This window comes from Paralichthys olivaceus, chromosome 13, assembly GCF_024713975.1.
Source record: "Paralichthys olivaceus isolate ysfri-2021 chromosome 13, ASM2471397v2, whole genome shotgun sequence".
NCBI classification, from domain to species: domain Eukaryota; kingdom Metazoa; phylum Chordata; class Actinopteri; order Pleuronectiformes; family Paralichthyidae; genus Paralichthys; species Paralichthys olivaceus.
Genome location: NC_091105.1, coordinates 15,990,805 through 16,016,626, shown reverse-complemented (window position 1 = coordinate 16,016,626; position 25,822 = coordinate 15,990,805). Strand labels below are relative to the sequence as shown.

Here is a 25,822-nt window from a genome sequence, read left to right as displayed (position 1 = left end):
ATTCACATGTACACACATTTTTTAGTGTATGAAATAAAAAAGGCTCATTCTTACTGTCAGTTTGCAGCAAAGGGGGTGTATTTTGTTCTACTCATTTAAAAAGAATGAAAAATTCATCATAACTTTTGCATCAGAATTCCAGATTGAATTGAATTTACTCTGTTAATGTTCGCTGCTGCACCAACAGCTGGAAGATATTTGACTACAATATACACCACAACCTCCAGACTCATCCTAATATAACTCCTGACCATTCAACAACCAGGCAACCCTCTAGATATGAGCAGCTTGCTGTGATTATAAAGTACCCAATATTTGGAGTTCACAGGGGATATGCCGCTAAGCTTTGCGTGGGCTGTCTGCAATTAGCAATATTTTATTGCGCTGTGATGCCTCACTTTGAAGAATGCTTAATCAAAGTGAAAATCAAATTGGGGAACAAAGGGCTACTATGATCGGCTGTATTCAAAACAGAACCGGAGACATGTTTTCTGGTCTAATAGTCAACTGATTATGCTATTTATCTACGGGTTGTAAACAACTAAATATAGCCTAGTTATGAAGAGTGCTATTGTATTCCCATGCTTTCAAAAGGTTTTTATTGCAAACACTTGCAAAGCTGGGGTGATATATATGACTGGATAGCTGAGCATGAGAAAAGAGAGAGAAGTTTTTTAAGTGTTCAAGAAAGCAGCTGAATATTTCTCAGCTTTGACCTGTTGCAAAAAAAACTAAAACATTGAAGATTGGATTTTGAATCAAGGCATGAGCAACCTGGGAGGGTGAGTCAGCCGCTGAGCTGTGATCTACATCAACAGTGTGGGACTCAAAGATGGAGCTCCATCTGCTCACTGAGAAAATCAAATCAGGCCGAGAGGAACATCAAGTACTTTTAAAGGCCAATGATGATATTATCCATTCAGGTGAAGAAATTCAAAACTGGTGCAGAATTAGAGCCAGGTTTGGTAAGGTGTTTCTGAAACACCTTTTTACATATTTGATGAAAATGGTCCTGACTTGCATGAACATGACCTATCATTTAATTCAGATCAAATTAAACGATTGGCTGGTGTACCTGTCTGTCACTAACCGACCCGCCTGCTGCGCACACCCAGCTGAAATGCTCAAATGACGATAATCAGAAGGTAGCAGGCGACACGCAGGTGTCACGCAGGAGTCACAGAAAAGTTGGCTCCAAGCAGTTGTCATTCAGTGCACGGTCAAGTGTATTGGAGGGCGTAGCTTCGATGAGAGGGCTGATGGGAGGGGATGCTCTTGCTAGCTTTTTCAGGATTGCCAACCCTAGCTTTAAAGAAAAAACAAGACTTACAGTAGATGTTTTGGTGGAAATTTCAGTGAAATCACCCAAACAGGCTGCCATCTCTGCTGCTTCAAACCAGTCAGCAAGCTTGTCTCCCACTAAGTCGCCCTCTGAGCCTGTCACGGATCTGTCTTCTTTAGTGGAACATTCTGCCACGTTCTAGCCTTCACCGGCTAACTAGGGCACCGAAGTGTAAGTAGAGTCCCAGCAAAACAAAACACACTCACACACATACACAGGGCTCCAGAAATAAAGTGCTCTGGATCAACGAGGATGAGCAGCTGTGTGCCAAGATTTCAACATGCAACAAGCTGGCTGCAATTAAGGAGCCTGCTGGAGAGGCTACGGGGAGCAGGATGGTCATTACTACTGGTGCTGCACTGTAAAAACTATAAGATACATTGGGATACATGAATATGAGTCTGTGAGAAGTACAGACGAATGAATCATTGACATATCTTCTATTTAGACACATTGCATAAGTGTATACATGTGACTGGTTCTTAAAACAAAGGAAAACAGCTGATTAACGGTGGATAAAATTAATGAACTGCAGAGAAAGGAGAGATTAATAGAAATAAGGAAAACCTGATGGTGAGAAGTATGATTGATCAACTGAATGAGATCAACAATATCCAAATGAACTGAATGATTAAGACAAGAGGAAACAATATCCAAGTATGAAATCCAATTACAAGCACAGCAAGTGCAAAGAATGAATGAACCCATTAACATAGAGAAAGTATCTTGTATTCTGTTCATCTTTCCAATACATCAGTTTTTGTGAACCCACTGCAGCAGCACAAAGACAAAACTTTAATTAAACAAGATGACTAACAATGTTTTAAACCAGCAGCTCTTATCTCAGCTGGATACGTGCACCTATTTGACACCATTCACGCAGCATTTAGCACTTTTCTTCCACAAAATCTTTTTTTTCTCTCCATTATTATGTCTTATAAAAGTTTCCTGAGGCCTTAACCTATTTCTGTCTCCATCATGAATACTGTATGAACTGTGTTTGCCACTACATAAACATCCAAGCAGTCCAACTTCCCTGGTGAGCCAACTTTCCAGCCTGATACAACAGGGCTATAGGAAAATACACTGGCAGGCGTCCAAGCAACCATAGGAGAGACTGTAGCATTTAAATACAATTCTTTCTGACAACATTCCTAACCGTCTGACTGGTAGAGGCAATTCTTAGACAAAAAAATTTTGTTTATAGAATCTATAAATTGTGTGTGTTTGTGCATGTCTGCTGCATTTATTGATTAACATGCACTAGTGCCTGGATTTGTGCATGACGCCGAGTGTGTATGTGTGTTCCTGCTCATATGGTGACCAGCAGACCCCCTGGCACCAGGTGTCACAGGGAGAAACAGCTGAGAGAGAAAGACAGCTGCTGCTTCTTCTGCTGTGTGTCAGAGGTGGTCCTCTCTAATGGTGGCGACATCTTTCGCCGACGCTGGACCGATATTCCTTTTAAAATTTAAAACCCTGCTCTCCTAATGCCTGTGTCAGATTGAGTTGAAGCTGTATTTTACAAAATCGGTGGATTGGTTGTTTATTGGTATCCAGGAGGGTTTGGGCTTGAAAATGAAAACAATAACTAACCTCAATCATCATTTTCAAACTCATACAGCTCAAGAACTTGTTATGGAGGGTTTTTACAGTTAGATTCCTGTAATACACTAAAGGTTTTTAAAAAATCAAAATAAAGCACATCTTGAAACATCTTATGATACAATTGCCTCAGGTGAAACTTATAATCCTGTTGGAATGGAATAGACATCTTAATATTACAACTTAGTGTGTGACTGTATCTTGGAAAGACTTACAGGCATTGTGACAGTAATCTAAAATCACTCCTACCTCAAATCTACAACTACAGGTAATCTCACAAGGTGCAGGATTTAAGTGTTATTATTATACGGGCTGATATCAGGCACCCTGCACTGAAGCCCCCTGGGACATATAGGTGGTGTTTACGTTTTGGATGCAGGCCCATCCTTATTGTTGTGATGACATCATATTATTAGACAGGCCCAGTGCATATTAACTGCAACCTAATGGCCATATGTGCGTCAGTGGCCTATAGGCTCCGTTCGTGCATGAGATCTGGGAGACCTGTGTTCAGAGTGATCCCAGGTTCGTGTTCGATCAGTGTCTGCAGGCAAACATCGATCAAATTGTACGATCCACATGATCCAAGAGGTTCGTGACGGGCTGTGCTGTTACGTACAGCCCCAAAGAGACCACGGTGGAGCTGAAACCATGCACACCTTGTAGCCAGCGTGGTCCAACCCAAAATGGGGTCAGTGCCTTTACTAATCAAAGGCGCATTATTTCCGGAGGTGCTGTCATCAAAGGCTGCGGGGTGTCAGGGTCAGTGGACTGAAATGTGGTAAATAAATACAAGGTGTGCGCGTCTGTCCCGGGCACGTCCAGCAGCGCAGTGGGCTACACATCTCCCCCCCAGTGACACCCGTCTGTGGGGCTTTTGTCCACAATGTGACAGACCACCACCACCACCCGTGATCACAGCGACACCTCTGCCTTAGCTCTCCCCGAGCCAGACTCGCCCCTTCCCGACTTACCGGATTTGAAAAACGCCGCTATGTCTGCCGCGTCCTTTGCAGCCTCATCCAGCCCCTCTCCTGCGCTCATGGCTGCGGGTTGCGTGCGCGGAAGAAAAAAAAAGAAAGAAAGATAGCTTGATAGAAATCCTCAATGGGCTCCCTGCTCGTGGCGATCGCTGTGAATGCGGATCCCGACGCCTTTCATTGAACCAGATCCGGTCAGGCAATCTGGGCTCCCTTCATTAAGCAGCGAGAGACCTCCTCCTCCATTTTGGCCGAGACGAGGGGGTAAAATCCTGGCGACCGATCGGCGGCGCTCCCGAGTTGGGACGTGAGGGAGGAGGAGGAGATAGAAGAGGGGGATAGTGAGAGAAGGCGGAGGTAAAAAAAAAAAAAAAAAAAAAGAGGAGGGGAGGGAGGGCTATTCCGTCTACAGGAGGTGGATGGGGGGTGGGATATCCTGGGATTCCGTTACGAGGGGCTTTTGGTGCATTGTGCGCCACCCAATTTTTAAATGTGCGCCACGGCACAGCTGCAGCGACCCCCCCCCAAACACACGCACCGTCAGAGTCCCTCACTGCGGTGCTGATGAGGGCTGCGTGGGAGACGCTCCTCTGGATTAATGGCTCCAGATGTTTTGGGAGATGCCATAACGTCACACAACATCTGGGATATCCTTACACCCTGTGTGCACCACAGCCCTGCTCGTGTTTAACCTTATCACCAAGGCTGATTTCCTCCAAACGCATTTTGAACACGAGCCTGGGGTCACCGGGTTGAATGAGGGTGATGCAGCCCATCGCTTCTCCAGTGATGATAGATCAAGTTTTAATATCTGGAGAAAATGACACTGATGGAGAGGGACTGTTTCCGTCTCTCTTCATCTCCCAGTGATGAAGATGATGCTCCACCATGAGGTCATTTGCCCCACAAAACTAACCCACTTCTCCCTCGACAGCCGCAGTTCAGTGGTTTTTAACCCGGGACGGTAAACTGCTGCCATCTACAGGTTGTCTGTGCGAATTGCTCTGGGAGGGCTGTGCAACTCGTCCGTTGTAGAATGTCAGGCTCCACTGTCAGTTGCTGTGTTTATTCCGATGACACAGGCCTGAATCAATAGTCTCTAAGCATGGCCGGATCTAGGGGGCCCTGGGGTAAAAAATAATAATAGCTTTTGTTTCTTATTGGTTGATTAAGCAATTATTTACAATCAGAATATTAATTTGCAACAAGTTCAATAACTTATATAGAAAATGCAGAGGAGACCCTGATATAGTCAACGGTTTGTTCATAAATAGACTGCTGGTCATATAGAACACATTTTCATTGAGACTCTTCATCGTCATAATTGAGAGTCTAAAGATATTTCTGGACATTAAAGCTGAAAGTCAGCGGAATTTAGATTAAATAAATAGAAGATTGGAAGGTAATGGAAGTTATTTGTTGGCAACATAAAGATCATACCTTTATATATATATATATATATATATATATATATATATATATATATAATTTGTATACTGTTGCTATGAAAGTTGCTTTTATCATAGTAATCAACAGTGATGGTAATATGGTGATCCAATTACTACATGTATGCAGTATCCCTCAACTCGGCAGCTCCTCTCCTTTGTTTTTTACTTGTTTGGTTTTGCAGCGAGGAGCTTTATTTTTGTTTCAGTCTTCAAGTTTCAGCCGCAGAACAAAATAAAAGAGATGCAATATAAGCAACCAGTTGATGAACATAAGCATTCAGCAGGTGAGGAGTCACATATTTAACTTAGCAGTTAAAATGGATCAAAAAGGAGATTTACATTTTTTAAGGTGGCTACAAACATGACTTCAAGTGGATATGCTCATAATCTGCAATAGATGTGTGTGAGCCACATTCTGTAAATAAACTTCTAAAGTATAAACTATACATAAGTGTTGTGTTTAATACTTTTTAAAACATGGTTTCCTCAAGTGACCAAAAGTAAATCAGAGCTAAACAGGTTTCAATCACATAATAACTAATATATATAATATAATATAATAACTAACCCAATTATTTTTTTTTACCATTGTGACAGAATGAACTTTAATGGTCATGTGACTGGAAATTTCTTTCCCCAGCTTGATGTGACACGACTGGAGCTGTTTTCATGATCTTCCTCTGACTTTCTATTTTCTCCAATCCAGAAGTTTTGGAGCTGCCTGGATTCTATAACAGAATTTTAACAGCCACAATAAGACGATTATGAAATCTGCCTACCCTCACCTTGAGAAGATATCCAGGATTTAAGTGCTCATGTCTCAGCAGAATTTGTAAAACCTTGTCCATACTATCAGACGGCTGCAGGTGATTCAGGAAGCTGCAGCTCGAGTCTGTACTGAAACCAAGAAAATGGATGAAATCACTCCAGTTCTCATATGTTTAAAGTCTGGCAAAAAAACTGACTAAAAGCTACTGCTATTGGTTTATAAAGCACTGAACTGTTTATTACTGATCTACTGTTACCTATGAACCATACAGATCCCTTGTGTCATCTGTGATGAGTCTGTCTTCTGTCCCCAGAGTCAAACTAAACATGGAGAATCAGCATAAAGTTTTTTTGCTCCACACGTCTCCAATTTCTTACACTGCACTGTTACCTTTACCCTTGTGTTTCTTTTTGCAAATTGCTTTTTATGATATATAATGTAAAGCATGTTGATTTATATTGCTTTAAAAAAGTAAATCAACCTGATTGGCAGTTTGACCTAAGGTCACAAAAGTTTTCTTTTCATGTGCTGCAGCTGGAGATCCTTCAGGAAGGGTCCTCGATTAATCCCAGTCAATCCCAATCTAACCCTAACCCAGTATTTAAAACTTTATTCTAAACAGTGTCAACAAGTACAAGCCTTTAAAGCATTTAGCATCATTTCAAAGCGTATGCTGATGTTGACACAATATTAAGACCAAGAAAAGAACAAGATAGAGCGACAGCAAAACAAATAAAGTCAATAAATAAACCAATGGCCTCATTCAAAGAGCATAAACAAGACCTGGGTGTGCCTGGTTACCATGGAAAGTAGTGAGAGTGAGGCATTTAGCCAGATTTGAGGTTTTAGAACAGAAATTAGCTAATGAATCATTATCTCTCCCTGCGGTTTTTGCTTGGTATCTAATATGTAATATTGTCATGTGGTTTTATTATCAGTTCAAACTTCACTAGTCCCACTTGAACAGCGACTGGCTCCATTTCACTGTCCCGTTACGGCCCCTCAGCACACGGTGCCTCGTTACCTTGGAGACCACTAACAACATCAGCGCTGAGTCAAGCTGGCCGCTGACAACGTGTTATTTCAGCAGGAAACTCAACCCACCTACACGAACCCGCAGGCTGAGAAAACAAAATACATTTCTACGACGACGGGAAATTACAGCCAAGTTATCGCGGAGGGTTTTTTCAGTGGAGGAATGTTGGAGCTATGTCCTTTAGCTCTCGACTCGGTAAAGTCAGCTACAGGATCAGACCCACCCAGCCTCCTGTCCAAGTGGAGTCACTCAGTGAGATGCAGGTTTGAATCCCAAACAATCCTCACCGCTAACGATAAGCACGATCATAACCATGATCACCTGATACCTGTTTGAATGTAGTGTCTATATCCTCAGTTTCTGACCATGTGACTGAGAGCTTAGGTTTTAGGCCAACAACAACAAGCATGTGATCCACTATTTTTATTTTTCTACACACACGCAGACTATCCCACAGTTTGGTGTAGAGAATATTATTATTATTATTATACTTGGTATTATCCTGACACTTGGTTGAAAACAGTTTGAATGGAACAACAGTCTCCTCAGTTCTTGTCTATGTGGCAGAGAGCAGTGGTTTTCAAAGAGCCCCTGGATTTCTCTATTAGATTTATGATGTATGGGTATGTGTTGACATGGTGAAAATATTTTAGTACATATTCAATCAAGACATTTTCTTATGTTGCTCTCTCACATAACTAAGTCAAAAACAGGGTGTGTCAAATATTTATTAATGAATAATAATGAACAATGATTCGTTTCCTAAAAGCAGAGCCCTGTGCAGAACACAAAAGTGGGAGTGCTAGATATACATAAGTTAAATAGAAGGTGGGCTTTGTTTTATATAGATCAAACTGCAATTCATTATTCTGTCAATCAGTGGAATTAAGGCTCTTCATATTTCTTTGGCACAGACTGATGTATTTCAAGTTAGATCATATGAACTGAGAGAGTGAAGCTTAGAATTCCCTTCACTCTTATATGAAAAAAAACCCACAATCTACACTTAACATTCAATTTAGGAACCAGCTGAGCGCCTTTGATAACTGATCCGAGAACCACACAGAATCACAGGCCTGTCAGAAAAAGTCAGAAATTGCTGAAGGCACAACCTGTACTTGTTGGTGGTACTGTATTATGAGCCATAGTCCACTAGATGGCAATGTGCTCGTATTATAGTGGGTGTGATGTTAGCTGAATTGATGCTCTGCAAATACATGATGTACAGTCAACTTTAAATCAACTATTCAGTGCTCTCAGTTAATGTGGAACTGTTTTTATCAAAATAATTATTCATATCGAGCCTCTTTGTGTTGATAGCAAATTTACTTAGTGTATTTAAAACCAAGAACTCTAACGTTTCTACTTGTAGGTGTCTAATTCACCCTCTTGCTTTACAAAGGTCTAGATGCAATAGGCTATATCCAGGATCCAAAATCAGGATGTTATCTCTCCATGTATTTTTGATTTTACAATATCCATTTACAGATAATAATTGTTGGATTATTCCTTCAATACAACTTTAGAGTAAATAATAGCTCAAAGATAAATATTGTACTACATAGCTCACTATGATATGCATGTCCAATTAGTATGCTAAAACCATCAAAACCTCTGCAGTAGCCAGACACCGCAGCAATCTAACTCTGTGGATCTGCTCTATTGATTGCACACAGTATGTGCACTAATAGAATTTCATTTCTTCAAATTGATTCACTTTTGACTCGTTTTCATGCAGTGCTGATCCAAAAAAAAAGAAAATGAACATTTGCAGACAAATATGGTGATGACTACCTGCTGCATGGAATGGACCCAGACTAGCACAGACAATCCAGCACAGTGGGGATTAATAGAACATTAGATAACTATTCCTTACATGAACATTTGTTTTTTGGTCAGACAGATTGAGATAAAGTAAAACTAAATGAATAGAACCAGTCAGGCAACAAAATCAATATATAGCAATACAGTGCAAGTGAAAATACAAAATACAGACTCCTCAGAGCTGCCTCTGTGCAGGTGTTTGGAAACAGATGTGTTTAAACTCTCCATGTCTGTGTCAGTGTGAGCATCCTTGGGGAGAACTGTGGACCTTTCTCTGTCTATGTCTTTCTCTTTTAGATCTCACCAACCCCCTCATTTATAATTTACAGTCACTCTCCTGTTTCATGGCAGCTCGCAACCAGACAGTTGAACATAGAAAATCAGTCATGGGGTGGTGAAAAATTGATGACTGTGCTGCTTTTAAAATGCAAAGCTTTGGAATCATTTCTTCTATATCAAACCATCAGTCAGATCCACGCGGAGAGAGAGCTGTGCTTTTCATCTGCTGGATGCTGAAGTAATCGCTAATAGAATTTCATATCAATTGGTGGGAGGTCTGTGTTTGTGTGTGAGAGTGTGTGTTCGCTGGGTGAATGATTAAGGGAACTAATAATCCTTTTCATTACAGTTAAATTATTTTCCTCTGATAATTCATTTACTCTATAGAATGTCAAAAAGAGAGCACATTTTTATTTTGCTGGTTTAGTTCAAAACCAAATGGTATCCAGCAAATGTATTGTAATTCAGCGATTATAGAACTAGTTTCCTCCGCCATCATGTTTGTTTGTTAGCAGGAGCATGCAAAAACAAATGGACAGATTACTACAAAGCTTGGTGGAATGATGTGGTATTGGTCAGAAAAGAATCCAATAAAATTTGGTGCAGATCTGGATCAGGGGCGGATCCAGGATTTTTTAAACTTTCTTTAACACTGAAAAAATAGGATGTTTTTGAGCATTTTTCATTGATTTCTCTAATAATATTTCATGGATTTTGATGAAAGAAAATCAGGCCTCTTGAGGGGACATATGTGCAAGTTGATTCAAGTAAAAATCTGGATCTAGTTCATTTAAATGTGGTTTCATAAGGGGATTGTTTGGCCTTGGCGGAAGTATGCACTCTTGAGTGCCATTCTAGTTGCTGATTAATGATTGACTAACAATCTTTTCACCTCTACTTCCCACAATGCACGCAATCAGGTCAAATACCAAGTCTGTGCAAATGCACCGTGTAGTCGTTGACCCATGTCACAATTGCACTTCTAACTGTTATTGCAACAAGGATCAAATCTTACTTTCTTGCTTACACTTATTTTTGATATAAATGTTATTGTGTTTAACTACAAAGTGAGAAACCAAAGAGCCAAACAAACCAGCAATGCAGTGATGGCAGGTTATATAATACTTATATGTAATGTGATATGATAATGCCTGTCAATTGTGGGGCATCTTTCCTATATTTAGAAAGACAAAGTGAAGGTGCAGGGACAGAGGAGCAGGAAATGGTTCAGCTGAGAGTTGCTCAGGATGTATACATCAATATGGTGTGAGTCACTCCCAACATTATATTCTTACTCTGCAGCTGTCTTTTGAAGCTGTTGCTACTGTCTCTACATGAGCATAGTTTCAGTCAGTTAGCATACAATGGAAATACATATTTTCAAAGAGGTGTTTGCAGCGAGAACCCTGCATTTAAGAGGGTGACAAATGCTTGTTGAGGTTCATTTTCAGATTCTTGCTCCACCAAAGCATATATTCTGCATCTGTATATATTTTTCAATAAGCTATGTGTTGCCCACTGGATGTGTTTGTTTTAACAAGCTTTCCACCCCACAGTCACCGCTCTACATCCCATTGTTGTGATAGACTTGTAAGGTGAGAGCAGGACCTTCATTATTACCTTGCAGACAGGTGGTCATCCAACACCGCATTATGTAGTCAGCAGCCCCCTTTTACCTGCAACACGCTCATAATTTCAGGGCAGTTACCTTTGTCACATAGCAAATAAGAAGGCTGATTACTCACAGGCTGTAGCAAAGCCACTTGTTCTCTGTCTTGTCGTCTTTGTGTGGGCGCTGTAATTCTCTAATGTCATGCAATGCAAAGCCAATTACGAAGGTGGAATGACTTGAAAAGAAGTGTCAGTGTGCAAGGCCGTTGTCGACGATGCTGCCTTTTAAACCAGACTATCAAAACAAGGTAAGGTGACCCAAGAGTTCTGGAGTTACACACTGCTTGTTAACACGCTACATGGGCCAAATGTAATTTATCTTTAATGTGTCAGGAACAGCTGATGTGTTTGTATCAAAGCAGATGGTAGGACAGCTCAAGAAGGTATAAGCAGGGAAAATCTTTAGAAAATCCTTCTTTTTAATGTGTGAAAGCCTATCTCAAAATGTTTTAATGCACCGCAGGTTATGCAGACCTCACACAAGCAGCAGTAATGACAGATTTCTTCTGACAACACATACAGTCTATGAAAATCCCACTTTTCTACCTATGTGATGGAGGATATGTTTTCATCTGTGTTTGTTTGGTATTTAGCAGGATTCAGGATTTTTTTCCACTGTTTTAACATTGTGAGATTGGGCGTGCCAACATTTTTATTGATATCCCAGATAATTTGTTGTGAATCTTGATGGAAACATTGTCACATATTTAGGGGTTTGGCATCGATCGGTGGGGGAAATTTATGTGCAGATCCATATAAATATCTGGATCTAGTGGATTTAAATGTGGTTTCAAAGTGTTTTTTAGTCTCTGTACAGTAACAAACAGGGCCAGAAACCTGTAGATACCACGAATGTGTAGCTGAGAAATCTAATGTGTCCTTAGAATTGTTCCCTTGGCAGAGGTATTCAATTCAATTAACTCTAAATCATTACATACATTATCTCAAGGCACTTTGCATAGTAATGTCAAGACCTTACAATATTATAGAGAAACCCAACAGTTCCTGCAAAGTGCAAGCAGTTGGTAACTGTGGAGAGAAAGAAACAAACCACCCTTTGCGCTCTAATTAGTGTAATTCTCGTTTAGTAAACACATGACCAGAGTGAAATCTCTTGAAATCCTTCTTTATGTTTGTATAAATCATTAAATTACAAGTTTAAAGATAATACGATCAGAGCTGTTTCTGTATTTAGTTGTTGCTGCAGCTCTAAAAAAACACACATCCATGAATTATAAATTGAACACAACTTATAGTTTATAAAACATATGCAAGTCATGTTACTGCTGACTTAAATTGATTTATTAACACACCCGTTACCGTCCAAACAGGATAACTACATAAAAAGAAATGAGTAAGTGCATTAAATAATGGGACATTGTGAAGTTAAATAATTTTTTCCTGCTTTTAGGGCATTATGTCAGACAACAAAGAAAATCTAAACATTCCACCTGCAGCTAATCCAGATCCAAATTATAAATTTATCATTTGAAGTTCAGTATAATCGATATCAAATAAAGCAACACGCACTAATATTGGCCTGTTGCATGATTGTTTTGACCTTAAGGTTACACAGTTCATCTGTAACTTGGTTTTGTAGAGGAGGTACATATAAAAGGCGCTATGTGAAATATCCCTGTATTTGCAAAGTTCACTCTATAACTATATACACTGCCATCTTGCACATTAGGAGTCTGCTTGGTAGCAATCGGCATGCAGCAGCTGTCTTGAGTCAGTCTGACCCTGTTAATATCATCAAATACCTAATTAAAACCAAACTTACAAAAAATAATGAGAATGATGAAAAACCATTTTGAGATTTGTTTGGCGTGTACTCTGCCTTTTTATTTTAGCCCATATCCCATCAACTAACATGAAGGAGGAGAGGTTTATGACCTATACTGCAGCCATCCACCAGGGGTTGATAAAGAGGATGTGGCTTCACTTTTGAAGCCACATTCTCTTTTTCTTCTAAACAGTCCATGGCCTCAAAACAGAATCCACCTTTGAACACTTCCTTGCAATGGTTTGTGAGTGTAGGAGCTGTCAGGCTTCCTATAATCATTTGTGTCTTTATGTGTTTTTACCTGCGCATTCACAAATATGCACAAGTGCATGATCCACATGTGTTTTTCCATTTGTTCAAATAGCCCGGCAGTGAAAACTCATATGCTGCTGACAGGAATGGCCATTAAAGTTAAAACAGGCATAGCCTCAGCTCAGATGGTCACCGCTGACAACTTGATAGGGCTTATCCCTCTAAGGGCGAGAGTATACAGCTCACCTCTGTAAATGTAGATGAGAGAGTGATAGCAGGTGATAGAGAAGATATAGAAGGATTGAGCTAGAGAGGAGTTAAACTGTCATGTCGCGGGTGTTTATAAAGCAGCTCTGGAAACGAGCAGTTTCCAAGGTCATTCAGGTAAGATAAATCATGCAGCATGGTTGTTGTTGTGGTGTCATATCTCCCATTTATTTGCTCCGATGTGATCTTTCAGTCATATTAGAGTGATTTGAAATTAAATGGACAAAATTAGCTCCACTACTTTATCCCCAACTACAATTCTGATTTTGACAGTGTGTGTTAATTCTATCCCCCAGAGGAAGTAAATCAAAATGGACCGATTATGATCTGTTTATCTGATGTTTGACAGGGAACTGGAAACCAATAGTTCTGAATAGTTTTAATATTATAGAAATAACCAGACCATATTTGTGCCAAACTGTCATGCTTCACATTTGTTTTGTCACAGCTGTATTCCCTTTAACTCATCTTGACATGGCTTATCTCAGGATGGGGCTTTGTTTTCTTTTGAAAGCTATTAATGTTGAAGCTGCCGTCATTGCTGGCTATTGTCTGTGTTATTGGAATAACCATTTATGGATGTGTTTGTTTGTGTCTGTGAGTGTCATTGTTAAAGCCTGTTATTGTTGGATAGTGTATTTTGTATGTTCATGTCTTTCATGTAGTTGTGACTGAGACTGCTTGTTTGCTGCTCTGCATTGTGTTTGCACTGTTCGTCTCCTGGCTGAGATCTGAGTTGACTGTTCACGCAATTTGGTATAAAGGCAGGGAGAAGACCCTGAAATGGCTGGTCGCCCAGCAACTGTTGGCTTGGTGTCCTTTTTTATGGTTGACGTGTGAAGCGAGTGTTACGTGTCTATATAGCGTATGTATGTGTGCATATCTCCAGAGGCAGGTTGGTGTGATTTACTGTCAGAGTTCTGAAGGATTTATTTTAATTTATTTTAAATATATGCTTGTAATGTTTTATAATGTAAGGTTGGGTGAAATTTTTAAGGAATCAGAAAAAAAGCTAAATGTGTACAATTAGTCACATACAGTAAGTCATCCAGATGTGAGCTCTTCTTATCTCTCTTGTGCTCTTACCACAAAGGGTGTCTCTGTCGTTAAGTTTGGCTCACTGAAGAAATGCTTTGAAATGTAAAAGAGCACATGCAAAGTACAGGTAAACATGTTCAGCTGTGAAGTGACTGAAACTGCAGTGAGAACAGGACATTCATTCTCGTTGTGCTTAGAAACCGTCCTGGCATGTGCTTGGTTGACATGTGACTTGATGTATAGGTGCTTGGCAAAGACAGACAAATCATCATCATTTGAAAAAGTTAATAGAGGTGTGTTGGGAGGTGGCAGGTTTCTTTCAAAATGACTGACATTAATGTGCCGCTGCATGTGCCTGCTTGAAACCTATGGCTTGTGACATTGTTGTTGTTGAGGTGGTTGTTGCTCCTCCTCCCCTTCCCATGACCACCCCCCATCCCCCAGGCTCTAACAAACAAGAATCAATACCTTCACTCTTAACCACCCAAACCTGCACTATATATAGAATTGTGCTTTCTCTCTTTGTCCAAGTCCATGACTCATGCCTCTCCTTCCTTGTGGTCCTTTTATTTCGCACCTCTTTCCCTTTTACCTTATTTCCTATTTTCTGGTCTTCACGGCTCACAGCTACCAATCCTATGTCAATCATTATTTCTCCATCCTGTTTTGGATTCAGTTAGTTTCATCATTTTTCCTCAGCCTTCTCTCCCTCTTTTCTCTACATCTGTTTTATGCTTTCATTTCTTTCTTCCTCCACTTCTTCCTCCATTATGCCATGTGTGTCTAATCATCCTTTCTATCTTTTGGATTCGTCTACTTCATGTTCCTTTTAGCATTTCAGATTTTTTTTTATCTGATCCATCCCACAAATGTCACATCCATTCTCTCCAGTCTGACTGTTAGTCCAGTGTGCTTGGATGTACAGTGAATGTCCGGTGTTACAAACTTTAGTGAGCAGATTCAGCTGACAAGAAAAAGGAAAATTTAAGGATAAAGCCACATAACACTAAGAATTCTTCTTCTATAAAGCTCAAAAACATGGATAAATCAGTATCATTGTTAAAATTAAATCCAGCAATTATTGCCTAAACATTCTTCTAAATTAAAGAGCTTGCTCTCAAGTTTCTATTTTTGGCATGGCCAGTCACAGGAGGACATTTCCTGCTTTGTTGTAGAAGAGAGCCTTTAAAAAAGATGGTTTAACAACAGTGACGTCAATGCAAAAAGTATTTCAAGACAAAAACAGTTCTTGTCATTCCCCTTGTTTGAATCCTAGACAGAGACAAAGGAAGGAGAATTCAAAGGGAACATGCAGCTGGTACACAGTGAAACACCAGGTTAATTTACTGGCTGACGTTGTTGATGTGTTACTAACAGAACCTGGCAACCCATTGTTGTTAATTTTACTCTCCCGCCAACCTGGACGCTAGCCAGGGCCTGTACAGTAAACTGGCTCTGGTATTGGTCACCTGTATTTGAGTCATTGCAGAGACATAGAGGCACTTGTGGATGAAACTGAGGATGTACATTTGGAATTCTTGAAGGAATATTGATGTTTTGATGTAAATGTTTTTTGACATTTGGATGCTGTGCCTGGACAATCAACTGGCGATTTTTCACTATCCGTATTGCGACCTGTTCATTGAAAACTGAAACTGTTATTCTTTGAATGGACTCTTACTTAAACAATGTCTGAGTGCAGGACCAAAGGAGAGCCTCAAACATCTGTCATTACCAAAAGCCTCATCACAACATACCAAGTATGTGAAATATGGTTTAATGGCTTTTTGCTTTTTCTTTTTTCTCTTCGGACTCATGGGAATGTAATATCACACACAGATACACATCAGAATATTTTTTTCCCTCAACAATATTTATATAATAAGTCAAATATTCAAAAGCAAGTAGAAACTTTAGTTTAACTGGACACCTCATCTTAATAATAATTATCTCTGTCTGTACATTTTGTTTAGCAAAAGTTGAAGGAGGAGCGTGAAGCTAAGCGTGCCCAGCTGGATGGAAGGCATGACTACATCCTCAGTATTGTGGCTTCATGTGTGGGACAGGAGAAAGCTGATGTGGAAGATGCCATACTGGAGGGGAATCAGGTACTTTTTTATCTGTTTAATATTGCAACAGCCTATAAACTAAAAAATATATAGCTTTGGTAGCATCTGAATAACAGGAGTTTGTATTTTTACAAAATTACTGCAGTTTGAGGGTTAAGATTTGGACTGAGGGTAATTGTTTTAGTTTAAAGTTTGGTCATGTTTGCACTGAGAGCGAGGTTCTACAATTACCACACAGCATCTTTCAGTTTGAGGTGTGGAGTCGAGAGATCACACTGAGATTTTTCTTTTCATCTCAGATTGAGCGCATGGAGCAATTCTTTGTGTTTGAGGGTCTTCCACACCTCATGTTCTACTATCAGGATGCTCAACCAGTCGAAGCAGGTAAAGTGCTTGTATCAAATATTAATGATATGACAACACTATATGTGATTGACTGCAACACATCAAGTTCAGATTCTGTCCTGTATGCATTTACAGGTGACATTATTGCAGTGATTGCCACTGATGGCAATCACTGCCATCAGTGGCATCACAAACTAAATAATTTGTTTTATTCACAATGTCAAAAAGAGGTACTACACTACCCACAATCCTCAGGTGTAGTTGTGAAGTCTCTGATGGGTGGACCTCACTGTTACCATGCTATATTTTAACACAGCTGTGAAAATCTCATCTGCTATCGATCATCGAACATCAGCTATGATTGAATTATTCAGTTACTATATATTACTACACTACACACTAAATGAAGCGTTAGACTAACAACAAGGTTAAATTGAAGAAGCGCACTGGAAGTCATTGGAAAGAGATAATTTGCAATGGTTTATGGGATATGTAGTTCCTTCACAATAATTACGTACACAGTTTTGTATCTCTGTACCCCTTTGAATCAGAAATTTACTTTCGGAACCAGAGTCCTTGTAAAAGTGGGCAGTCAGTGCATTGTTACAATTTATATCTGAAGCAATGCCATAGTATTACGCTCACAGTCAAAGTCAAAGTTGGATGTGATAAAAACTTGCTACTGCTACTTGGTCCAATTCTCCCTTTTTTTTGTAGCAACAGCAGCAGCTCCTGCACCCCCCCAGATTGTTGCCCAGCAGCCTGGAAGCAGCAAGAAATGTAAAGTGTTTGTGACCGACGGGAGGGATGTGGCACTGACCGGGTTGTGTGTCTTCTTCACCAGAGACAACGCTTCTAAGGCAATCACCTCTGAAAACATACACAGAGTGAGTTATGTTATACTGTTGAATGCATGAAATCACTCAGTTTTTACTATGGTTGATCAGGGATTTGAGCACAACTGTGGAATTATATTACTCATTTGACTATGATTGCATCTTTTTGCCTTTTTGTACTGTACATGTGGGAATAAGATCATCCATCCTTGCATTATCTAAACTGCTTATTCTTTGAGGGTCATGGGGGAATGCACCCTTGACAGGTTGCATTCCATAACACGGCCAACACATCAAGGCAAAAAAACTTTCACACTCACGTTCACACCATAGGTTTACACCTACGGTCAATTCAGAGTCTTGTATATGTTTGGACTGGGGTATGAGTGTGAACCTGCAGAAATAGTGTCCCGGAATCAAGTTGCTTTATTCTTTAATCTTATTCTTCCTTCTTAATTTAGGGGAAGGCCATAAAGGACATAAAAGCCTTTGATGACATTGCAGGGTATTCTTTTTTATAACATCAAAGGAGGTGGATGAGCTGGATTCCAACTCACCCAGAATTCCACCTTGATCCTATAGAAATGAATCAAGGTCCTCAAAAATAGTGATTGCAGACTTAAGTTTTCCTACTAATTTTTTACTCTTCATGCAGCATCGTCATGTCAACGGTAAGTCTGAAATTATTGCGACCAACCATACGAACACTCAGTCTATTAAGTATATACTGTTATATTTCGAGTTTTATTTTGTTGATCTAGTTTTTGTTAGCTAACCAGAAAAGAAGCTAGCTAGCTTACCCGATAAATAAATAACAATATAAAATTCCCATTATTGACCGATATATATTGTGTATCCCTAAAAATATTAATTAATTTTTGTAGGGTACACACATTTACACAGGTGAATATTTGATTCCTTGTCCTTTGAGTATGCCAAAATGTCAAAAACAAGAGAGAAACTGTAAGTGATAAACTACGTGTGTTATGTTATGTTTCGTTTTAAACGGTTACTACTCGCTAACTTAAAGGTCCAGTGAGTGAGATTTAGGTGAAAGGGAACTATTGGCCGAAATTCATTGTAGAATAATCCTCATAATGTTTTCACTAGTTTGTTTCATCTAAATTATATGAACTGTAGTTTTCTTTACCTCAGAAAAGGCCCTTTATATTTAAATACTTTATATTTACATCAAGGGGACCCTCTCTACGGAGGCCGCCATGTTTTTTACATTAGTCCAGACTGGACAAACTAAACACCTTTTGAGTTTTTATGACACTGAAGGCTAGCACATGTTCTTTTATATGTTTAGAAGGGGAGGGTGAGGTGAGGGGTGTTCAGCTGCGACATGCAACTTCAACACTAGATGTCACTAAATTCTACACACTGAACCTTTGATTGGGAATATCTGATGTGGGTTCAACTTCAATAGGATGTTCTTGTTTTCCTATGTCTGCTGTAGATTTATCAGCTTACCTGTGCCAAGGAGGCTATGTTTTCATCTGTGTTTATTTGTAATTGAGCAGGAGTAGTGAATTTCTAAAGAAATAATACAGATATATTTAAAAATCTGGTATATTTAGGGGAAAAATATCTATGAGTGGGTTGCGATTTAGTGTTAAATGTGGTTTCATAAGGGGACTGTTGGGCCTTGGCAGACATATGCACTTTGAATGCCATTCTTGTTAATCCATTTTATGCTTTCCAATGTCATCTTCTCAGTCCTTTTGAAATACCGAGACAATAGTTATTTGGCTATATTGAAAGTTTTACTGCTTGTCTGGTTTACAAGGTAATCCCTGAACCATTCTGTCTGGACCCAACTGCTGTCTTTTAATGTCAGATATCCATGCCGAGTGCCAAACATCATGAAGTTAACTTCAGCTCTTTGGAGACCCTCTTGAGTGTCAATTGTTAGATCCAGTGAAATGTTGAATTGATTGTCTGATGTGTGTGTGCACTCCCCTTTCTCCAGGAAGTAAATTTCAATATGTTGGACACAACACAAGGATGCCCATTAAATAGAGTGGAGCAGTTGCTTTCCAACATCTTCATCCCCACCCTGAGGAATATTGATCATGGCTGGGGGGAACTGTCCAGCTCCCAGAACCAGAGCGTGAAACAAGAGTTCATATCATCACTGGAACGCTTCGTGATGGTTTTGGCTGGGGCACAGGAGAGTCTGAAGGAAAAGGTAGGAAGCAGACTGTTCAAGAATGAGTCTGATCTTGTTTGATTTAACAACTATGAAATGCCCAATGAAGAATCACCCTCGACTTAGCAGCAGTACTGAAGGTCATGTCAATATTTGTGCACTAACCAGTGTATGCTAGTCTGTTTTAGCTAATCATTATGATTGGGAATAATGTGGAGACATAAAGGTCAGCTGAACATTTTTCATAACAGTAGTTTCATTAAAGCAGTAAGATAGTACTGTCTTTCAACTATAAAATAACTTTCATAGTCTATTCTTTTAAATTTCTTTTCCCAAAAACCTGTGAGCACAAGTAGGTACATCCACAAACAACATACATTGTACTGCAGAAAAAAATAAACAATGTCATGCCTCGTCTCCAGGTTACACTGAAAGAGTGCGACACCTTTGACTTGCGGATTCTGAAAACCCCAGAAGACTACGTAGCAGCAGCAAGCAGCAAAGAGACCATAGAGAAGATAGAGGCCTGCATGAATGTCTGGATCAAACAGATAGAACAGGTGAGATGCAAAACACTCATTTTAATACTACTGCCTCTCCCATGTTTGCACCTGTTATCATTTGCACGCTTAGTTTTAGTAGATCACCTGCAAAACTCCCACCAACCAAATGTGCAATCTATTATAATGCACACGCAATTTAGCACTCTTTATTTGGGATCTAAGCAGATCAGGCCCTTAGTGTCAAAGAAGGATCTTTGAATTTCTTAGTTTTGTTAAATTTAACTCTGGTAGAAGTGGATAATTTAACAGCCTGGATTTCCAGAAGTGAAATAGAAGAAACATAAAATCCTTGAAAATTAACAAGTCCCTTGGGTCAGATGAATTCTCAGCTCCCAAATTGGTTGTGAAAGAGCTTTTACCTAAATGTTGTGAAATTAACTAAAAAGTATCTATGCTCTACAGGTTCTGGCTGAGAGTGAGCTGCTGAGAAAGGAGGCTGATGACCTTGGCCCTCGGGCTGAGCTTGAGCAATGGAGGAGACGAATGTCCCGCTTCAACTACCTTGTGGATCAACTTAAGAGCCCTGATATCAGAGCGGTCAAGGGTGTGCTCCTGATCGCCAAATCGAAACTTATAACGGTCTGATATGACTTTTACCAACTATAAATGCCAAATATGCATGCATTTCTTTGTTGTGCTGCTACATAGGACATGTGGTTCTCCCAAAATGCCCTCTGTTCATTTATTTTCATTGTTATTGTTCCATCCAGTCATGGCGGAAGCTGGACACCAGAATCACTCATGCAGCCAATGAGGCCAAGGACAATGTGAAATACCTTTACGCCCTGGAGAAGTTTTGCGACCCTCTTTACAACAATGACCCTGTAAGAAAATGATTTCAATCACTCTAAAGATAAAGCGTGAATAAAAAATAACTGAATGAGCTGTCTCCATTTTTGAAATGGACTTTCAAGTCAGCAAGAGCATTACATATGTAAACTTTAATTTCTGTTTCACCCCAGGTATCGATGGTGGTTGCAATCCCAGGTCTGATCAATGCGATCAGGATGGTTCATAGCATTTCTCACCACTACAACACATCAGAGAAGATTACATCACTTTTTTACAAGGTAGGAATGGTCACTATTCTACATAATACAACAATGATAAACATTATATTCTAACCGACAATGGGATTCAGCAAATCATTTTCATACCGTACTGGGTTTTGTCCTCATTTGAACACTGTGATCTGTAATCTTCACATTTTAACCATTCAAACATTCAATTTCGTCCCCTAAGCTCATTGTTACATTAACCCAGAGTGAAAAAAAGAATTATGCACAAAAGAATTAGTAAATTTTCAATTTATGTTGTTCTGGTGTAAAAATCACTGGGTTGATTACTAAAGAACAGATGTGGACAGAATAGAAGCATCATAACCTTTCACTGTATTACAACACAAATTTCCCATTTGAGCTTCTGTATGGTCATGTATGGCTTCAACCTGTTTGGTTTCAGAAATAGTTCAAATGCATTTCTTCATTTCACTGTACACATCAATACCTCCAGGTGACAAACCAGATGATCACAGCCTGCAAGGCCTACATCACTAACAACGAGTCAAATTCAATATGGGACCAACCTCAGCAAGTTGTCTCTGACAAAATCAAAGCTGCCATCCACCTAAACCAGGTACTGCATAAGATTTATTGATAGATGTATTTATTATTTAATTAGTACTTCCTAGTTTTTCCATTTTTATGAAATGGGGTTTCTTATACATTATGTTCATTTCACATTTCTGATTGTAACATTGTTTGTTTTCTACACACTACACGTGTTAGAATGACTTATTATTAGATGTTTTGCTTACAGTTAGACAAGTTGTCCCAAAAAAGTTCATAAGGGTACAGTCATGATGTAAGAAATGTGAGGAAGGGAGATCAGATGACAAATGCTGCCATCTTGATTGAATGGTTGAATGAAATTGTAACTTTGTTCTGTGACAAACTGTGTCATGCAGGAATACCAGCGGTGGTTCCATAAAACAAAGGAGGAGTTGGAGCGGACTCCCTCACAGAAACAGTTTGACTTCAGCAATATGTACATTTTTGGGAAGTTTGACACATTCCAGCGACGACTCAACAAGGTCCTGGAAATGTTCAACGCGATTTCCACCTACTCTACTCTGCAGGACTCCAAGATGGAAGCACTGGAGACCATTGCCACCAAGTTTCAAGTGGGTACATCATTTGATCAAGTTGTTGTTCATACATGAAACAACAAAGAGCGCCATTCTATTAACTGATGAAATGCCACTGTTATCCAGCTGAGTCTGTATTTCTCCTGCTTATGATAACAGATTTAGTTTCATTCATTATTTACCCGAATTGCTTGACTACATGTAATTTATGGACAGATATAGATTACACTTTATATGCTGAGATATTTGAAACATCTTTTTTTTTAAATGGCAGTGCAGCTCAGGAGAGTACAAGTTTCAGGTTGTGCATCAGCGTGACCGTCCCAGATTACTGTCTTTTTCTTTGGCTTGTGGTAAACAAAATGATGTTTACAAAATCATAGTGCCTCAGGTTGTAGGAAACAACACTTGAATTCATGAATTGCATCACCTTGTCTAATTGGTGTTCAGATGTTTTCCCCCTTGAGAGTATATTGATGTGAGATATGTGTTTGTTTTTCCCTCCCTCGTGTGCAGACTGCAGAAATGCAGGGGAAATGGGAGGTAATGTCTCAATGTAGTCTACAAATTTTAGCAATGCATGTATCACTTTCAGGGTTGACTGCATGCAGTGGTAAAATTCTGAGACATGATAGAATTTTACCATATATATCTCACTTAAATACATACTAACTGCATGGATCATGACCACAGGAGCAACTTAAATATATTTTGTTCATATTAGTTGTTTCATTGGTTTGTGTTGTTCCATCATTTTTCCCAGCAAATATTCCTTTAGAAGCACAAGTAACTAACAGAACTACATTAAGGTTTAAGATTCTATTGCATTTCCACTACTATTATTATTATGCATTAAGCTTGTCCTATTGTAAAACCTTGAGTAGTTACTATGTGACTCTGTGACTGAGGTAATGTGTTGTAAACATCAGTGTGAAGCCATTTGCTGAAAAAAAAAAGAAGTTGAATATAGTAGAATTCCCAAGCTCAGGATTGACTGCAGCAGACATGCACACATTTGACTGTTTTTATGTTTGTGTTTTTGTTAGGCCATTACGCTGAACATAAAGACAAAAAATTACAATTACCTTGACCAGAGAGTAACTGACTTCGATGTTGACTACGAAGAGTTCTGCAAAAGTACATCTGAGCTCCATGTAAGTAATATTTGTATCATGAGTAAGTGTATATTAGAAATATTACTGACAGAACTAATGAGCTTGTTTTGTCTATATTGTACAGTGAAATGAAATGGATCGCACCACATTTTATGTTATTGTGGTAGATTATACATATACTGTTTAACATGTTTAACATGGTGTCCACAAAAGTCCATATTCTAATGGGAATCAAACAGATGTACAGTACTGTGCCATAACAAATCTAACTAAACTCAGCTCAGTTTTTACTCATCTACACTCAGTGTGCCGAGAACCTTTCTAATACTCTTCTTGATTTCTTGTTTTGTTTTTTGTGTTTCCAGGATCAGATCAGATGTTTTCTGGATAGCACCTTTACAAAAATTTCAAACACAGAAAGAGCTATAAATGTGTTGAAGAAATTTGAAAGGTAACCAACTCTTTGCACTGCATTTTTTCAGTCTGATCCACAGCACAGAAAAGTGATTATCCTCTGTCCAACCTGCAAATCAGTAACAGACAAGTGTATTCATTTGGTAACGCAGCCTCTAATAAATCGCCAATCAAATGGCCGACATTAAAAAGGAAACTAGCAGAACTTCTGGATACAACTTTCTTGCTGTTGGCAATTTGCCTCATTAAATACATCTGTAACTAATAACAACAATGAATTCCATAGGTTTTGTCAGGTCAGCTGTCCTTTATTGTGTCAGCAGGCTTATTGACATCTATAAGAAATACTGCCAGGGATGATGTCATTAGTTATGCCTGTGTCCCTGCAGTGAAGAAAGTCATAGCCAGAAGTTACTGTAATTGACATTGACCTTAAAAAAGATTGTTATCACTGGATTATTACAGTTTACTCTATTCACTCCTCATTTATTTCATTATTCCATTACTGTTTGACAATATTTGATTTCTGATGAAATGCAACTATTTGTATTTTCTAAACAAAAACAGACTGGGCATCCCAGACCTTGGCATGGACGAGAAGTATCAGCTCATTCTGCAGAATTACGGCCAGGACCTTGAAATGATCTCCAATACTTTTAAGGAGCAGAAACTGGATCCCCCCATTCCCTGGGGATTGCCCCCTGTGGCAGGCGGCATCATGTGGGCGCGGCACCTCTACAGCAGGATCCAGGGTCCCATGGACATTTTTCAACAGGTAATATTGAATTTCTGCCGCTCTACAATAATATTTGGTAGGGCCTTAGTGTTGTTATTGTTTATTTACAGTGTCACTGTGAGTGCATGTTTTTTTCTTTAATGTTAAACAATACCATTATATTCTTGTGCAGCATCCTGGAGTGCTTTCCACACCAGAGGCCAAAATAATCATCAAGAACTTTAACAGGGTGGCAAGGAACCTTGTGAGGTTTGAGCTGGTCAACCATGGCGTTTGGATGGAAGAGGTAAAGAGAGCAAAACATTGTGTGAACTGGGCAAAGAAAAATTAGGAAACCAGACATCTGTCTGTCTGTCTGTCTGTATGTGGCATATCTTGACAACCATACCTTTTATCATGATCGTAATATGGACACATGATACAATTAATATTAATAAGCTGAATCAGCATGAGATTGTTACTTTATAGCAGCGCCAGCTAGGACTCATAAACTTAGGTGACATTGTTAAGCCAACAGTGCGTTCTCGACAAACAGCACATTTATGACAATGGCAACAACAACTGATTTTCCGGTATTAGGTTCCTCATACTGAGTCGAGTTTCAATGAACTTAAACAGATGGACAGTTCTTTGTGCACCAGAGGCTTTATGGTTCTGCTGTCCAACAGTTGGTCTTTACTTTACTGCAGCTCAACTACAGCAAGTCACTTTAACAGTTTCAGAAAGAAAGCTACAACCAGCCTTACCACAGACTACAACAGCCCATTACATACAGACATGTTCTGAATGGGAACTGCACAAGTACTAATTGATAATTTGCAACGAAATGACATAGACACACTTCTTGTTTACATTTTTCCCCTTTTCTACCTCTTCCTCTTGTCTCTTCTTTTGCATCTTTCTCACAACCCTCACCAGATGGAGCGTTTCCAGGTGTGCCTGCAGGCCTCTCTGCTGGTCAGATCTACAGACACTGGGGAGCTGTTTGTCAACTTTGACCCAGAGATTCGGGACCAGATCAGCGAGGCAAGCTTCATGACGAATATGAAGCTGGAAATCCCGCCCTTTGCTACTCTGCTACTGCAGAAGCAGGAAACCCTCAAGAAGAACTATGACAAACTAGAGGTGGACATTACACACTATTCA

General features: G+C 39.5%; 2 protein-coding genes and 1 long non-coding RNA gene across 14 annotated transcripts in view; 1 reads left to right on the top strand and 2 right to left on the bottom strand.

Annotated features, from left to right (window-relative positions):
• triob (trio Rho guanine nucleotide exchange factor b) overlaps positions 1 to 4,261 on the bottom strand; it is a 109,454-nt gene extending 105,193 nt beyond the window's left edge. For 3 of the 9 annotated variants that reach the window (XM_069536573.1, XM_069536578.1, XM_069536579.1), the window contains exon 1: positions 3,922 to 4,254. In XM_069536573.1, coding sequence (XP_069392674.1) covers positions 3,922 to 3,991 — 70 coding nt within the window. In that variant the 5' untranslated portion in view covers positions 3,992 to 4,254. Of the gene's footprint in view, positions 1 to 3,921 lie in introns of all 9 variants that reach the window. The other 6 variants (XR_011245794.1, XM_069536574.1, XM_069536575.1 and 3 more) reach the window with 4 other exon arrangements.
• A 2,791-nt stretch (positions 4,262 to 7,052) lies between these two features.
• The window catches only part of dnah5 (dynein, axonemal, heavy chain 5), a 75,091-nt gene continuing 56,321 nt past the window's right edge, over positions 7,053 to 25,822 (top strand). Inside the window, exons 1-17 of one of the 4 annotated variants that reach the window (XM_069536568.1) lie at positions 7,053 to 7,443; positions 16,271 to 16,405; positions 16,666 to 16,750; positions 17,429 to 17,598; positions 19,523 to 19,741; positions 20,125 to 20,262; positions 20,668 to 20,844; positions 20,976 to 21,089; positions 21,228 to 21,335; positions 21,778 to 21,900; positions 22,232 to 22,447; positions 22,928 to 22,954; positions 23,458 to 23,565; positions 23,892 to 23,977; positions 24,508 to 24,715; positions 24,849 to 24,962; positions 25,595 to 25,801. In XM_069536568.1, coding sequence (XP_069392669.1) covers positions 7,354 to 7,443; positions 16,271 to 16,405; positions 16,666 to 16,750; positions 17,429 to 17,598; positions 19,523 to 19,741; positions 20,125 to 20,262; positions 20,668 to 20,844; positions 20,976 to 21,089; positions 21,228 to 21,335; positions 21,778 to 21,900; positions 22,232 to 22,447; positions 22,928 to 22,954; positions 23,458 to 23,565; positions 23,892 to 23,977; positions 24,508 to 24,715; positions 24,849 to 24,962; positions 25,595 to 25,801 — 2,325 coding nt within the window. In that variant the 5' untranslated portion in view covers positions 7,053 to 7,353. Of the gene's footprint in view, positions 7,444 to 12,334; positions 16,058 to 16,270; positions 16,406 to 16,665; positions 16,751 to 17,428; positions 17,599 to 18,081; positions 18,219 to 19,522; positions 19,742 to 20,124; positions 20,263 to 20,667; positions 20,845 to 20,975; positions 21,090 to 21,227; positions 21,336 to 21,777; positions 21,901 to 22,231; positions 22,448 to 22,927; positions 22,955 to 23,457; positions 23,566 to 23,891; positions 23,978 to 24,507; positions 24,716 to 24,848; positions 24,963 to 25,594; positions 25,802 to 25,822 lie in introns of those variants that run through there. The other 3 variants (XM_069536569.1, XM_069536570.1, XM_069536571.1) reach the window with 3 other exon arrangements.
• LOC138413456 (uncharacterized) lies at positions 17,173 to 17,998 on the bottom strand. Its single transcript, XR_011245798.1, has 2 exons — positions 17,868 to 17,998; positions 17,173 to 17,581 (listed from the first exon to the last, which is right to left on the bottom strand). It is a non-coding gene; the product is annotated as an uncharacterized lncRNA (long non-coding RNA).